General features: G+C 42.5%; 1 protein-coding gene across 1 annotated transcript in view; it reads left to right on the top strand.

Moving 5' to 3' along the window:
- Window positions 1–18,174, top strand: part of crb1 (crumbs cell polarity complex component 1) — a 155,254-nt gene that overhangs the window by 88,405 nt on the left and 48,675 nt on the right. Inside the window, exon 9 of the mRNA XM_072274555.1 lies at window positions 16,307–17,207. Within this exon, the coding sequence (XP_072130656.1) occupies window positions 16,307–17,207 (901 nt within the window). The remainder of the gene's footprint in view (window positions 1–16,306; window positions 17,208–18,174) is intronic.

Raw genomic sequence — 18,174 nt, 5'->3', positions numbered from 1 at the left:
GCTCTCACAACATCAGCAGCCCATCCACTCAAACTCTCAACCAATCGCTGTCGCTTTATGTCATTAGAGCACTGCCACTCATCTAACAACTGAGAGGTCCACTCCGCCCAAGTCTCATGCTCCTCCTCCCCTTTAGAGGTGGGTATTATTCCAGAGAATAAGCAGAGCCTGCCATAGCTGGGACTTCGAACCTGGGCATTTTCCCATTTATTCACCAGAGAGGTAAGGGCGAATACTAACTCAGAATTCTCACTCTTCACTTGGGGACGTGGACTAATTAGATATTCTAAATCCGACCACTCCTTCCCCTCACTCCTCAGAAAATATAAAACCCTGTCATTGAAATCTCCACCCCCTCCCAGCTACATCTACGTCAAAGCTGGTCTGCATTAAAATGAGAGCTGCGCCCGCCACTTCATTAAACTTCCACCCCGCAATTGCAACTTTAATAGTACTTAACAGGCAAATTAACAATTCATCCCACTGGTTCAATGCTCAGGGTGATCACACAGCATCCAATGAAATCAATCCCGGACAAGCCCCCTCAATTGTAACTCTTGGTTCGGCTAGCAGCTTAATCTAGGGGAAGACAGCCCTTGGCCCGGCCAAACTTAAGAAATCTTGTTTGGGTGGATGCTGCGATGTGTACTCTGTTACAAATCAGTACCCCGAAATAACAAACAGTACACAATATTCGATTAAATGATTGAACTTTATCATTCTTAACTTGACTAGTAAGGAAATAAAAAAAAAGAAAAGGGTCCATTCTCATGAAACAGGTTTATGCGCAATGTTGGAGCTCACGGTTCAGCCCGTTGGTTTCCCTTTGACCTCCTCCAAGCGTAGCTGACCCTCGGACCCTCGCTCCAAGCCCTCTCCATCCGGTGGTCTACCAACTCTCTCTCTTTGTGTCTCCTCTCCTCATCTCTCCCCAGCAAAAGACTGTGAAATCCCTTCTTCCAGACCCACAAGAAATAGCAACATCCCTCTCATTGGATAGCCCCACATTCCAAAGCCCTGTTATCCCTAGACATAACCCAAACATTGCTGCTACAGGGAAACCATTACCTTAGCAGTGAAACCTCACAGCACATTACACTTGCAAATTTCTTGAAGCTCCTTGAACTCTCTTCCAGCTTAAAACCAAGCCACATTTCGCAAGTAACTGCTTGGTAAATACATCAGTTTTCTCAGATATGTTGCCTGCCAAAATCATTGCAGTCAGGCCACTGCTTTCAACACTTCCACGTTTCTACTGAGAAGCATGGTCCTTCCTTGATCCAATATGCTTTCCAACCAGAGGCACCACGGTTGGCACCAACTCTTGCTTACCCTCTGTTGGACAATGGTTCATGGTGTACAGCATGGAGACAGTTTTGCATCATCCAACACCTTTCCTAATTCATTTTTAGTTGACTCACTGTAGGGGGTGTGACATGTAACTGGTGGATAGATCTCCAGTTAAGTTGTAGCTGTCTCAGCCAATCATGTCCCCACAATGCTTGTCCTCCCATTTTTACCACATACAGGCTCAGTGTGGCATGTTGGTTGTCGTATTTCATTGACACGAATGCTGTTCCCACAGGAGTTATCTTTTCTCCAGTATAACTTCTTTGTTCAAAGGTATCTTGTGGAATGACTGTAACAGCCAACCAAGTATCCAATTCAATTTTAATTAATTTGCTGTTCACTTCTAGTGTAAGCCATATTGCTTGTCTATTTTTAAATTTCACATTATAAATCTCAAGGCTAGTCGGTCCTATGTCACTCTCATCATTATCAAATGTTTCAGCAACAGCATGCAGATTAGTGCTCCTTTTGAAACTGTACCTTGACATTTTAGCTTTTTCTCTTCCCTGAGCAGTCTATTTATTTTTGTCTGCCCGGCACGCTCTTTGTATGTGTCCTACTTTGTTTAATTTCTTGCTAATTTCACCATTCGATCTCTGATGATCTATTCTGGTCCCAACATATTGATGCAGCTATAAAGAGTTTGAAGAGATTTGTCATCTGAAAAACTCTAAAATTCCTACAGATGTATCGTGAAGAGGATTCTGACAGGCAGCATCACTCTCTGGTATGGGTGGGGGGGGAGTGGGTGACTGCACAGGACCGAATTAAGCTACAGAAAACTCTAAAATTACTCAGCTCCATCTTGAGCACTGGCCTCCATAGTATGGAAGACATCGTCAAGGAGTGGTTCCTCAGAAAGTCGACGACCATTATTAAGGACCCCCATCAGACAGGACATGCCCTCTTCTCATTGTTACCATCCGGAGGGAGGTACAGAAGCCTGAAGGCACACACTCAGCGATTTAGAAACAGCTTCTTCCCCTCTACCATCTGATTCCTGAATGGACATTGAACCTATGAACACTACTTCACTTTTTAAAATATATATTATTTCTGTTTTTGCACCATTTCTAATCTATTTAATATACAGAGTGGTAAAAATACACTTGGACTAAGATGTTAACTGTCCTGTGCTATCACCAGTGGGATCAGCAGTTGATCTGCCACCTGTCTTTGGGAGTTTCGGCCTGCTTATGAGCAAGACTCCCTCGAGGTGGTGGGCCAGCAGTGCTAAAGCACCACGTCCCACTGGTGAGCTTAAAAACTTGGCATCTGCCTCTGTCAGTCACCTCCATCCAACAGAAAGTCTGCCCTTTAGGTGTCTATGCAACTACTGAAGGATTTGCAAGATATGTAGACACTGTCTGACTATCTGCCCCTCTGGACATAATTGGTCCACACCCATGCTGATCCTTTCTCTGCTGCCTCAGCTACAGCCCTGCTGGTTGCCTTGATCTCTCTTCTAGTGAAGCCGAGGTCATGCAGCCACTTCTAGAGAGTGAATACAATAAACCCACGGCAGCCTACTTCGAATGGATAGCATGAGACCTTCCACCCTCTGTCTCTGCACTCTGATCTTAATTCTGCATATTTGGTTAACTTGCGCTCATGGGCTTCATCGAAGTTATCTTCCCAGGGGACTGTGAGTTCACCAATAACCACTTCTCTACTGGTGTCAGACCATACGATTATATCTGGACGCAATGTGGTGAAAGCTATTTGCTCCGGGAAACTGCCTTTCCCGTCCAGGTTGGCCTTGACACACCAATCATTGGCTGAAGAAAGTATGCTTGATCGTGAGCCTGTGCTGTACACCCTTGACTTGGAGCCTTCTTTCACAAATGATATGTGATGTTCTGTGCAGCATGGGGCATGAGATAAGTTATGCTGCAGTACTCTCTGCTCATCTGCTGCTGTTACAACTTTGAGAACGTTGTTATGTCTCCAAGTGTACATGCCGCTGGAAGGATTGACTCTGCATGCACTCAAGATACACTGAAGTGTTCCCTTCTCGCCACAAGCAGCACACCTGTCTGTCTTATCTTCATACCAGGTGCTGAGGTTGGCAGGTGTTGGGAGCAGGTCGTACGCTGCTCTGCATAGAAAAGAAATGCAGAGCGGTTCCATCTGCCACAGAACATTCCAAGATAGATGTCGTTGTTCAACACTTTCCCACCAGGTCCAAGCCCCTTGTTTGGCCAGGCCAGCTGTTTTAGTTAACCTCTTCTCCTCTTCTACCTCTCGTATTTCCTGTGTTACAAGCTCATGACACTCCTTACCTGTAGAAGATGACCACCACTTGTGGGTTGTCCACCCAAGTCCCTGGCGGCCTCACTGGATAGCCCCAACCGTCTCCTTGTGCTTCAATCTAGACTCTGCCTCAACAACTGCTACACGTGCTGACCACTTCCTGCCTGTCTCACATCCGGCTGGGTGTTCTTGATGACAGGGTCTTTTGAGTCTTGAAGCACCAAGAATGATCTTACCTTGGCTACCTTGACCTCCTCAACAAGGGATTGCACTGGGATGGTAAGCTTTGTCTGGCTACTGTGGATTGCAACATTGGTGAGGCTGCTCGTTACTCCAAGCCACTTCTTCACATACTTGTTGATCTTCCGTTCCATTGCCTCAACATGGGACATTGCCACTTTATAGACAGTTTGTGGCCACATTATCCATGGCATCAGTCCGTATTGCAAGCACCACAACTTCAACTTGCCAGGCAAGCCACACTTGTCAACAGACATCAGACCTCTGCTGATCTGTTCTCCTGTCTCTTGAACCCTCTTGGTGTCTCTCAGCTCCTCTGTGTACCATCACCCGAGGCTCTTAACTGGTTGGTCCTGAATGGATGGAATCTCCTCTCCACAAAGGATGAAATGAAAGTCAACCAGCTTTCCTCTCCTAAGAACAAGGCTCCTTGACTTCTTGGTCTTGAACTTCATTCTCCCCCAATCCATTAGCTCCTCGAGTCTAGGTACTATAGTACATTTTCCACTGCCTCCGTGCTGGGACCCAAAAGGGTGAGATCGTCCATGAACGCTCGTATTGGTGGTAACTCCCCTCCGCCATCAAGTGCGACACCTGGTCCCACTGATTCTGCAGCCCTCACAATGACCTCCATGGCTAACACAAAAAGGATGGGTGAAATCGCACATCCTATTGGGATTCCAACATCCAAGCTCTGCCACCTGGTTGTAAACTGCTGAGTGGAAAACCTCATCTGGAAATCATTGTAGTACTACATAACAAAGTTCCTCACCTTAGCAGGAATCCATAGGAATTCCATCGCAAACTCAATCAGGACATGGGGAACAGAACCATACGCATTTGCCAGATCAAGCCAAACTACAGCCAGATTTCTTCTCAACCTTTTTGACTCCTGGATGGTATGCCATATCATACTAGAATGTTCAAGGCATCCTGGGAAGCCTGGTATTCCTGCCTTCTGCACAGATGTATTTACTAATCCATTCTCTATCACAAATGAAGATATTCTTTCTGCCAGAATGCCAAACATAATCTTCCCCTCTACATTCAGGAGTGAAATTGGTCAGAACTGATTCAATGTAGAAGAATTCTCTTCCTTCGGGGTGTATACTCCTTCAGCTTCACTCCATAACAAAGGAACAACACCTTGTCTCCACACCACCTTTAACAATCTCCACAAGTATTTCCTCAGCTCTTCACACTTCTTGAACACCTTATACTGCACTGCATTAGGTCCTGGCACTGAGCCTGACCTTGCCTTTCTGATGAACCGTTCGACTTCTGTCAATTCGGGTTCTGACAGATCGAACTTCACTCCTGGCTTGGTAGGCTTCACAAGCCCTGAAATGTCAAGCAAAGGAGCCTCCCGCTGTTCGTTAGAGTAAGTGCTTGCCAGGTGATCCTCAAGTTCTTGTGAGAGATGTTAAGCTGCCGGTTCTTACTTTGTTCAAACAGTTTCTTTGTGAACTTGTGAGGGTTCTCAAAGAACGACTTTCTTGCCTTCTCTCTCTTCTTTCTCTTTTTATGTGGTGACTCTGCACTACAGAGTGATGCTAACTTTATTCGAAAATGCTCTCGGAGATCAGCAAGCCCTGGCTTGTCACCCTCACTTGCGACCTTCCACCTCCGTCTCAATGATCTAAGCTCTCTCCTCAACCTAATAATCTCCTTCTGGCGCCTGCTTGGTTGCTGTGTAGGCTTTGCTTTCTTCAACTCAACCAAACCAAACCTGTACTTTCCAACATCGTAAATCATATTGCCCATCACTTCCAACTTTCTCTTTGATGTTCCCCTGAGAGTGTTGTCCAACATCATACTGATATCCTTATCAACTACACGCCAAGCCTTCTCATCTGCCATTGCTGGCCACTCAACCTTCCTCTTCTTCTCTACCTCCTCGCCACCACCACCATGCGAAGGATCTACCTGGGTACTGTGGTCTGAAACCTGACCTGGGTTATCTTTCGTCTGACCTGGAGTATGATGACTCTCTCCAGAGCGAATCGCTGTGGCTTGTGAATCAGTGGTTGAAAAGACCACATCATCTGTGCTTGGTGAAGTAACCTCATCTTCATCCACTGGGATGGAATAGCACTTCAACTTTGCTTGGTGGACTCGTACACCTTTAATGCTGGAAAACGCTCTCCCACACCAACACACTGGACACTCAGAGCCTCTTATTCTAGCTCTTGGTTGTAGTCGTTCCCTGTAATTAACTGTATCCATATATACATGTACTGTAATTGATCCATTTATTTATTTTATTTCTTCCTTTATTATCACGTATTGCATTTTCCTGCTGCTGCTAAATTAACAAATTTCATGACACATGCCAGTGATAATAAACCTGATTCCGATTCGATCTCCATTGGTCTGGTGTATATGAGCCCCTGCCACAATGGCAACACAATTTGTTCGGCCCAGCCAGTTTCTCTTTAGACATTGCAATTTTGTTCACGGTCACTTTCATTCCTAACTGCCACTCAATTGTGCCTCTGTCTGTGGTTTTCATTCATACAGCTATTTCAACTGCTCCTTTAAATCTAAGTTGTGTTTCAGTTAGGAGATGTTTTTAAATGCTTTCTTGTCAAATTCCACAAACTAAACAATATCTCAGTACATCATTAAGCCCATTGCCAAACTAACAAAGGCTCAATTTCTTCAATTCAGCCACGTATGGTGAAATAGACTCCCCTTCTTTTTGATTCCATTTATGAAACCTAGAGCATTCTGCATCACTTTGACAATATCAGCAAAGCTCATTTTGGACGGTTTGGTTGGAGAAGTTAAACTTTGGAGCATGCTGTATGCCTTTAAATTTAGTGCAATCAGCAAACTTGGCTTTTGGCTATTTCATTTGATTAAAAATACTGTTTCATTAGCTCAGTATACATGAGCCAGTTATTTCTTGTGGAATCAAATGCACTAATCTCCCTGATGTAGCCAGCCATTTCTGCTTTTTTTTTAATCAAATCAAATCAAATCAAGTTTAAGTATCATTCATGGATACAGCCGAATAAGACAGCGCTGCTCTGGGTCCCAGGTGCATAACATACATTCAAAATTGTGAGAGAGAAAAAAAAACACACACACACATTGTTATGTAAGAAAACACATGTATAATCCAAGTCACCGAGTGACATGCAAACTAATGGTACAGCTCCTGGCAATCCAGCCTGTCCTTCCACAGGTCAGACACTGGAAGGCAGCACTGACAGGAGAGGCCAGCTCCTAACTGAGCACAGACTCCAAGCTACACCGCCTGCAGTGTCATCTGCAGCAACTGGCAAGCCTGCTTCAGGCCTTGTCCTTGCTACAACCAAGGCCATGCTGCTGCCTCATTGCCTGTCTCACCACCAAGCAAGGGAAACAGGCCTGTGGCATCTCACATTATTAATGTCTAATCGCAAGAGAAATGTCCAAAACAATCACTCACGGTTACACTGCACGATACTTTCGCGTACCAGCTCTGATATCTTTAAGTAACAGACAGCATCCAGGTCAGCTCCTCCGAACCATCTTTGGCCTGCCTGCTGGCTTTTCCTTCTCCCAGCCCACCCAGCAGCTTCTTCTTCTCCCGGCCAACTTGCTGGCTTCTCCTTCTCTCATCTGACCATTGGCTTCTATTTCACCCAGCCGAGTGCTGGCTTCTCCTTCTCCGAATTGTCCACCAGCTTCTCCTCCTCCCAGCTGAGTGCCAGCTTCTCCTTCTCTGACTAATCTGCTGCCTCCTTCAACACCCTGGCCGGCAGCTCAGAACAACGAACAGATCACTGATGTGGTAGGTCAGCTGTATCCATTGTTTTTGGAGTACAATATAGTCTTACGACCATAAAAACCATATTTTTAAAAGAGAAGTGCACCTTTGGTTGGCCTTCAAGAGGCTGCAGCTTTCGATTGTGCTGCCATCTTACCAGACAGGGAACTGGCAAGGTTTATGATTATTATCACCCAGTACTTACTCTTTATGAACCCGTGAATTCTTCTGTTTTCTGACTTTAAAAAAACCTTGATTGTGCCCTCCCTCCCGAAAAATATTTGCTGTGCTGTTTTGTTTTTTACTCAACTGTCTCTGCATATGCTCACTGTGCTTTTTTCAGTTTGAACATCTCTCTGCGCTTCTACAGGTCAGTAGTCGTCTTGGGTTTGCTTTAAAAATACCTCGTCACCAATGATATGTTTTGTAACTTTGAAACGTTAAACTAATTCAGAGGACGACATGGGAGTCCAAAATGTGAGCCTACCCTTGTCTTTTATTTTAAGTGAGGCGCGTGCATATCTTGTACAGGTTTCCCCCGCCATCCGAAGGTAGAGTGTTCCTATGAAACAGTTCGTAAGCCGGAATTTCGTAAAGCGAAGAAGCAATTACCATTTATTTATATGGGAAAATTCTGTGAGCATTCGCAGACCCAAAAATAACTTACCAAATCATGCCAAATAACACATAAAACCTAAAATAACAGTAACATATAGTAAAAGCAGGAATGATATGATAAATACACAGCCTATATAAAGTAGAAATACTTTTCCACAATCATTACTGCACTGTTCGCCATACCGAAAATCTCACGCAAGTGCCGTCGGCAGAAAATCTGACGTAAGCACCGTTGGCAAAAAGACAGCGCAAGCGCTCTCCAGTAACCTTTAAGCTATGAAGCTGCCAAATCATACCAAATAACACGTAAAAATACACGGTCTATATAAAGTAGAAATAATGTATGTACAGTGTAGTATCACTTACGGGAATTGCGGCAGCGCCGAGCACACTGATGATGTGTTAGGCTGAGTTGTCGCAGGTTGGGGTGGTGCAGTGGCCCCACCCTCCAGGCTGCTGACCGATACACTGCCGCGAAGCACGCAGGGGTCCAGCGGTAGCCGGGAGGCACACAGCACATCTTTAAGAAAAAGCCGAAATAAACATGCTAATTAATTAGGTGCCGCCCGGCACGTAATTGTCGGCCCAGATCAGTGCCAATTGCCCATTGCGTCGCCTCTGATCTGGGCCGACAATTACGTGTCGGGCGGCACCTAATTAATTAGCATGCTTATTTCAGCTTTTTTCTTAAAGGTGTGCTGTGTGCCTCCCAGCTACCGTGCATTCTCCGCGAATCAGTATCTGTCTGCGGCCTGGAGGTTGGGGTGGTGGGACACTAGGGTGTCATCTCGTCGTCTGTTTCCATTAGGGCAAGCAGCTCATCTTCTTCTATGTTTGCCTGCCTCAATGCCAAAGGTCGAGGTTCGTCGTCTGCTGTGGCTGATATGGAAGTCTTGTTTGACTGCTGGACCTTGCACATTTTTCTGTCATACAGTCCTTTGTAAGCACTCAAACCATCCTGCAAATATCCCCTAAACCAACGTACTCTTTCAAAATTAAAGTTGTACTTTATCAATGAGCGAAAATCTCACGCAGTTGCTTCACGTTCAGTTCCTGGACGACTTCACTTTTCGCTACTGAATTCGGTTTCGATTGTTATCCTTTCCTCTTCCAATTGCATCAGCCCTTCACCTATCAGTTCTTGGTCATGGGATGCCAAAACCTCTTCAACATCATGTTCGTCAGCTTCCACAAGCCAAACTCACTTAGTCCTTACTTCGTTCACCACGATCAAAATGCTTAATTATGTCTAGTTTTATGCTAAGTGCAACACCCTTATGAGCTCTTTCAGGCTTTTCTGATAACCTTAGAACTCATCTTGCAAACCACTGCTCGCAGGCACGTGTTCAAGCAATGCCGGCGAGAATACCGTTCCAAATCCGGGGGAGAGCGGCTGCTCGGGGTACGCTCTGCCTTTTATCGTGCGCTGTTTTTTTTTCGTAACAGTGAAAACACCTTCTGAAAGCGAAAACAGGGTACTAATGTAGGTCTTTCATAACAGTGAGGTTTCGTAAAGCGAACGTTCGAAAGGCGGGGGACACCTGTAGTATGATGACGTATGCAATTCACGTATTTATACATAGAACCTGTAATGAATTATTTAAATGAAAAGAAATGAATGTTTATTCTCTCTCTTTCACACACAAGATTACTCAAATATTATGAAAATATCAAATGCACAACAGTATTGGTCCATGGCATAAAAAAGTTAGGAATCCCTGCTCTAGCTAGTCCTCATTGTAAGGAGCATCATCAACAAAATGAGGAATTATACTCTCAGTGACTACTTTATTAGGTACCTCCTAAGTGCACGAGTGAATGTTTGTGGTCTTCTGCTGCTGTAGCCCATCCACTTCAAGTTTCGACCTGTTATGCATTGAAAGATGTTCTTCTGCATACCACTGTTGTAACTTGTGGTTATTTGACTTACTGTCAGTTTCTTGTCAGCTTGAAACAGTGTGGCCATTTCCTCTGACTTTTCTCAAGAACAATGTATTTTCACCTGCAGAACTGTCACGCACTAGATGTTTTTGTTTTTCCCATTATTCTCTGTAAACTCTGGAGACTGTTGAGCTTGAAAATCCCAGGAGATCAGCAATTTCTGAGATCCTCAAACCACCCTGTCTGACAACAACAATCATTCCACAGTCAAGGTCACTTAGTTCACATTTCCTCTCCATTCCGATGTTTTGTCTGAACAGCAATTGGACCTCTTGACCATTTCGGTATGCTTTTATACATTAAGTTTCTGCCACATGATTGGCTGATTAGATATTTGCATTAATGAGCAGGTGTACAGGTGTACCTAATAAAATGGCCATTGAGTGTGGGTTAGGACACAAGACATCTCATTAACCAAGGACTTGGCTCATATTTCAACGTATTCCTCTTTCCCTCTGAACTGGAAGTTCAAAGATTTATGGAGAATTTGCTCTTCTTTCCATTCTCTCAAAAGCAGAATTGCTTCTGTGGGCAGCAGGCTGACTGACCTATGTTTCTTCGGAGTGTTTTGGAAAACTGGTGGTGGTGTAAAAATTTAGTGCAATATTGAGCATCAAAAGAACCACCTTTGTTGACAAAATTGTCTGCAAGTGATAGCTTCCCCACGATAATTAGGAATCAAAACCACATCTCCCATTAGAAACTCGTGTAGATCTAAATTTGGAATCTAGGTAAGCATAGATGTATGCTAATGGCAAGAGTATAACTGTAACACACACAAAACTGTGAACGCAGCAGGCCAGGCAGCATCAATAGGAAGAAGTACAGTCGATGTTTCAGGTCGAGACCCTTCGTCAGGGTTAACAGAAAAAAGATATAGTAAGAGATTTGAAAGTGGGAGGGGGAGGGGGAGGGGGAGACCCGAAATGATAGGAGAAGAGAGGAGGGGGAGGGATGAAGCTAAGAGCTGGGAAGTTGATTGGCAAAAGGGATACAAGGCTGGAGAATGGGGATTATCATAGGATGGAAGGCCTTGGAAGAAAGAAAGGGGGAGGGGAGCATCAGAGGAAGGTGGAGAACAGGCAAGGAGTTATTGTGAGAAGGAACGAGGGAAGAAGGAAAATAAATAAATAAATAAATAAATAGGAGGCGTGGTGTAAGAAGGGGAGGAGGGGCATTAGCAGGAGTTAGAGAAGTCAATGTTCATGCCATCAGGTTGGAGGCTACCCAAACGGAATGTAAGGTGTTGTTCCTCCAACCTGAGTGTGGCTTCACCTCAACAGTAAAGGAGGCCATGGATTGACATATCAGAATGGGAACGGGACGTGGAATTAAAATGTGTGGCCACTGGGAGATCCTGCTTCCTCTGACGGACAGAGCGAAGCCTCCAAACTGATGGCATGAACATTGATTTCTCTAACTTCTATTAATGCCCCTCCTCCCCTTCTTACCCCATGCCTCCTATTTATTTATTATCTATCTTCTCTCTTTCCTTTTCACAATAACTCCTTGCCTGTTCTCCATCTTCTTCTGATCCTCCCCTCCCCCTTTCTTTCTTCCAAGGACTTCCGTCCTATGATACTCCCCCTTCTCCAGCCTTGTATTCCTTTTGCCAATCAACTTTCCAGCCCTTGACTTCATCCTTCCCTCTCCTGTCTTCTCCTAACATTTCTGGTCTCCCCCTCCCCCTTCCACTTTCAAATCACTTACTATCTCTTTTCTCCATTAGTCCTGACGAAGGGTCTCGACCCGAAACATCGACTGTACTTCATCCTATTGATGCTGCCTGGCCTGCTGCGTTCACCAGCATTTTGTGTGTGTTGCTTGAATTTCCAATTTCTCGTGTTTACGAGTATAACTGTATCTGCCTTTCTCACCCCTTCCTTAGTCTGTTGTCCCTACCTTATAACTATTGGAAAATGCGAGGTAATTGCACACTTTCAAATTTTATAGCTTTAGGTAATGTTGAATTAAACCACAATGTCAGTAAATAAATTTAATATATACAATTTTATAACTACCACTAGAAACTCCATCACATCGGAAACTTACCTCTCAAAGCTGTGTCTTCTCACGCGACCTTCTAATTAGGTGAGCTAGATTACAGTAAAATAACAGTATAAAACTGACATTTCTTTCAGTTAATCAGATGTTAAAAAGCTGTTAATCAGAATTAATATATTTGGGAACTCTAAATACAGCATGTGCTATAACAAGTAGATAAAATTAAATTAATAATGTGTATTCTCGTCAAGCCGGAAGATTAACTTTGAGAAATCTTGTTCTTGTTGTCAGATATCCTGATAAGTCTGAAGCATTTCTACACTGCTGTGACACCAGGATTTATTGATTTTTTAGATTCCTTGTTAGCTTTCTTGATAGGATATTTTTAAAATAATAGGTTGTTGCAAAGCTATCTACAACAATGAAAATACTTTGGTTACAGAACTGAAATGCTCCAAAATTTAATGCCATGGGCTCATTCATGATGCTTGTTAGTATATAATAGCACATCATATTATGGATGCTTATTGCCAACAAGATTAGTAAGTTTCAAGTAAGTATACTGTATTTTGCTCCAATTAATAATTGACTAGAAGTTGAAGGAATTTCACACATCGATTGCAAATTTTGTAAGATCCAGAACTGCTGCTTTGTTTTTAGAACTGCCTATTGTGCAAACAGTCATGCAAGGTACAAATGTGGAACATGTTGTATGAGAGTATAGTGGGTTCCAGTGAATTCAGACACTTCGGTACCAGTACATCTTGGTTTAGTTAAGCAGCTGCCCCTATTTACTGGTTTCATGGGAATAGGTTAAAGTGAATTTATTGTCAAGGTACATATACGTCACCATATACAACACTGAGATTCATTTTATTTGGGAACTCTAAATGCTTAAAAAGTTATAAAATAGACAAGCTATCATTTAACTAAGTAAGAAATTAGGTATTTAACTGAAATACAGAAGAAATTAGAAAACTATCATTACCACTTCAGTACTATAAAACTGTTTGTAATAGTTTTCGACGGACGAATTCAGCTACTGTATACTGCTATGCTTTTTTGATTGACTGGAATTGAAAAATATCAGCACAGACACCTAGAGCAGATAATGGACAAACCTTCATACAATGTTTTTGATGATTGCATCCTCCAAATCTTCATTTTCATTACAACATTCAAGATGATTGCCAATACCTTCACGTCCTTTGTAGTTCCTAACTTGTCGAAATTGGGAATTGCAACCTACAGTCACAACACATCCAACATTTGCCAAGGCCATATGGGAGAATTGATCCCACTAGTCTATGTATCTTTGAATTGGCTTGTGAACTCCAGTTGGTGAATGAGCCTCAAATGAATTGCAGAACTGGAACTCCTTAAATACCACTAACAGTCTCCAAGTAATATTTAATAAGGTTCATTAGAGGTCTAAATAATAAAAAAACTATTAGACACATAAAATCAGTTAAAATTAATCTAAAGCATTAACCAGAACTACTTAATATTAAAAATAATTTGCCTTCCTCTGGCCTTCTAATCTGTTTTTTTTTAGAATTACCACTGAAGTGAACGGGATCTTCAAAACAGGTCCAGAATGTTACTGTAGTGTCCCAGCAGGCATAAGTCCTCTACTGGATATCACATGGACCATAAGACATGGGAGCAGAATTAGGCCATCAAGTCTGCTCCATCATTCAATTAAGGCTGATTTGTTTCCCTCTCAAATTCATTCTCATGCCTTCTCTCCTTAACCTTTGACAGCCTTACCAATCAAGTACTTATCAACCTCCACTTTAAATGTATCCAATGATTTGGCCTCCACAGTCATCTATGGCAATGAATTCCATAGATTCACCACCCTCTGGCTAATTAAATTCCCCTTCATCACTGTTCTAAAGAGACACCCTTGTATTTTGAGGCTGTGCCCTCTGGTCCAAGACTCTTGCGCTATTGAAAACATCCTCTCCATGTCCACCTTATCAACATTAGATAGGTTTTAATGAGATCCTTCCTCATTCTCCAGTGAGTACAGGCCCAGAACCATCAAACATTCATCATCCGTTAACACTTTAATTCCCAGGACCATTCTGGTGGACCTCCTCTGGACCCTCTCCAATGTCAGCACATATTTTCTTAGATATGGGGGCCAAAACTACTCACAATACTCCAAATGTGGTCTGACAAATGGCTTCAAAGCCTCAGCATTACATCCATAAAATGGAATCCTATGGTGGAGCATTGTCATGAATATGGTATTACCCTTCACTCATTTCCAGCACTCTAGTGTATTTGCTTAACCCAAAGACTCGCTTCTTTTGATTGGCTGAACCACATTAGTTCTGACCATAGCCAAAGACACTGGTGCTAAGGACATTAAACAGATACAGCATTTCACTTAAACTTGGCATCCAACCCAGTATATGAGATTCATAATTAATTTTCTTTGCTGATTTGCAGTGAGTTATCTAATTTTATATTAAACAATTACAACTGTAATCCAAGTTTGCAATTATTATTGCCACTAAGGTTGTTCTTATTGTTCTAATGACTTAAAAAACAGATACTGCAACATAAATTATTAAGGGCAATTTGCTGTGCGTTTGACTGTAGGAATCCAAACAGTTGAACATGCTGATGAAGGAGCTAAGGACTCATTAGACTGCTCTCCTGAGCAGTGAAGATGGACTTCTATCAGAAACTGGACAGGGTTTCTTTAACTATGCAGAATGAGCTTGTGTCCAGCTGCAATTTTAGCCATTAGCTATGCCCACAGGAAGCAGAGCAGAAACTGGGCCGTAAGCAAAAATGGCCAAATACACTAAGCTTTCCATGCTGGAAATCTGGAAAGAAAAGATGCTCAAAGTAGTCCATCATCAGGGACCCCCACCACCCAGGTCATGCTCTCTTCTTGCTGCTGCCATTAGGAAGAAGATACAGGAACCTCAGGACTCTCACCACCAGGTTCAGGAACAGTTAATACCCCTCAAGCACCAGAGGGAATAACTTCACTCAGCCCCATCACTGAACTGTTCCCACAAGCTATGGACTCACTTTTAATGACTCTTCATCTCATGTTCTCTATCTGTTGCTTATTTGTTTATTACTATTATTATTTATTTTTTCTGTTTGTATTTGCAGTTGGTTTTCTTTTGCACGCTGATTGTCTGACTGATAGTGCAGTCTTTCACTGATTCTATTATGATTATTGGATTTATTGAGTATGCCCGCAAGAAAATGAATCTCAGGGTTGTATATGGTAACATATATATAATTTAGTAATAAATTTACTTTGAACTTTGAGGTTAGTCAGTATCTGTGGAGACAGAAAGGAAATTAACATTCCAGGTTTGAGATCTTTCATCAGAACTGGAAAATCACAACAGAAATTCAATTAGACAATGCCTCACCCACATTGTTTCAGGCAAAGACAGCACATTTTTGTTGAGCTGTAGGATGAGAATAGAAATAAGATGGGCAGCTATATAACAAGTTCAGTATGGTTTTTTCTCTCCGTTGAGCCATTGCGAGCTAGCTGAAGAGTCTGAGTGCAGTAGGGTTCTGCCCTTTTATAAAAGGATCTCCCAAAACCTCTGAATAATTTATCTGAGTGCGTAACTATTCTTTCTAATTGAGACCTTGCGCTATTCCATTCCTGCTCGCCTATTGGTTTCAAGCATGATATTGAATATAAAATTGCCAATAAAACCTAGTCATAGATGATTCCCAGGCACTGCACTTTCATGGTTGAAGGGTATTTTACTCAGTCCCTGACTACACAATAGCTATCGAAGTTAACACAAGAAGTCTGGATTGCACATTATATAGAGGCTTGATTGGTAGTGAAGGAAATTCATATTATTGAAAGTAGCCAGAGTCTAAATGGCATTTCTGAACATTGAATCCTCTTCCACTTACATGTCTCAACAAGTTAGGCTGGGTCATTGCCAATGGATTTTTATTTAGTTTACTCAGATACAAAAGTATGCTTTCTAGTTCTTTGATTTGAGGAAATAACTGCAGTGTGGTTAACTAAGTTAATGATATGTTTCACTTTTTGGTTAGTTCATCTCCTCAGTTCTAAAGAAAGGTGAAACATTCAGTATAAGCCTTTGACTTTGTCTCCTCTTGTCTTCATTGCAGGCCTTATTAGTGCCACGTTTAAAGGAGAGGAAAGACTAACTTTCAGAGGGAATGGCAACATTAAGCAACAGCTCACCAATGTTACCTTCAGCCTCCAGACAAGGGAACCGAACGCAGTTGTGCTCCACGCTGTAAAGGAACAAGATTTTATCACAGTTGGCACCCAGCAGGGCCATTTAATATTTATGATACGAAGTGGAAACAGCTGGGGCAATCTGAGTATCTGCAGCTCAAATCCGATAAGCGACGGTCTCTGGCACGATGTTACTTTTCGCATGAGTGATCCCTTGCTTCAGTATTCCAGCTGGCAGCTGGAAGTAGACAGGAAAGAAATTGTAACCAGTGCGACTGTCAGTGGGAACCTGAACTTCCTGAGAGCAGGAACGGACATTTACCTAGGTGGCGGAGATGAACGCAAAGGAGGCAGCTTCAAAGGTTGCCTGAACACACTGAAACTTGGTGGCATCTCCTTGCCATACATTGCAATTGATAATATGCATATTATCCAACCTCAGCAAGAACAATTTATACAGACATCCTTCAAAATCATATTACTGGGCTGCCCAACGGAGAGTACTTGTGCATCGAATCCCTGCAAAAATAATGGCAAGTGTGAGGACATGGTCAGTTACTATCAATGTAGCTGCCCTCCAGGCTGGACAGGCTTGAACTGTGAAGTGAATATCAACAATTGCCAGTCAAGTCCGTGCATTCATGGCAACTGCACAGACAATGTCTCGGCGTACAAATGTGTCTGCTTACCTGGTTTCACGGGCAATAATTGTGACGTGAGCCTAGACAGATGTCAAAAGCACAGGTGTGCCAATGGAGCAACCTGCATTGACACAGTCAACAATTACTCGTGTAGTTGCCCGAGTAACTTCACTGGAAGGTTTTGTCAGTAAGTAAACTTGTAAAATTAGAATTGACAAAAGTGAAGCCAATCTGCTCTTATACATTGCAGCACTTTTTTGTTTGTTATGAGTAATCAATACCTGTTTGAATATTGTTTGCATAACCTTATTTCTTAACTCACTACATCATTTGCTCAATTGATAATTTATTACAGGACAGCGATTCAATAAGGCACATACTCCAAGTCCTGGCCTTTTTATAAACTGTTCCGGTGCATGAATACAGTAGTAACATCAAAAATATGGAGCGACTGAAGGCATGATGATCACCTTATTGTCCATTACAAACCTACAAGAAAAAATCAAAAAGAAAATTGTAAAATTGTAGATGCTGGTCCTCCAAAAGAAAAGGCGAGAAGAACTCAGGCAGCATCTGTGGAGAGAGAGATCAAGTTAATATTCCAGGTCTGAGATCCTGCCCTCTTCTCATTGCTACCATCACAGGGGGAGGTACAGGAACCTGAAGACACACACTCAGTGCCTTCGGAACAGCTTCTTCCTCTCTGCCATCAGATTTCTGAATGGTCAGATGAACTCATGTAAACTACCTCTTTATTTTTGCTCTCTTTTTGCACCACTTATATAATTTAATTTTTTTGATCTTATTGCAACGTATAGTTTTTTTATTATTATATGTTGCGTTGTATTGCTACCACAAAAACAACAAATTTCATGACAAATACCAGTGACATTAAACCCAATTCTGATTGATTGGCCGAGGTCATGACAGGTCTAAATAGGGTAAATGGAGGGAATCCATATCCATTATTAAATGATGCTTGGTTGACTGGGCGTCATCAACAAAAAGCAAAAGGATTGGTATATGATGGAGACAGATGTGAGGAAAAGACTTCTTATGCAGAAATAAGTGATATACTGGAACTCATTGTCCGTAAGGGCAATGAACATAGAACCAGAACATTCAAAAGATAATTGAATAGGTGTTTGAGGGAA

The sequence above is a fragment of the Mobula birostris genome, chromosome 12 (genome assembly GCF_030028105.1).
Source record: "Mobula birostris isolate sMobBir1 chromosome 12, sMobBir1.hap1, whole genome shotgun sequence".
Classification (NCBI taxonomy): Eukaryota; Metazoa; Chordata; class Chondrichthyes; order Myliobatiformes; family Myliobatidae; genus Mobula; species Mobula birostris.
Note: the sequence above shows the minus strand (reverse complement) of the source record. Positions and strands in the feature narration are given on the sequence as shown.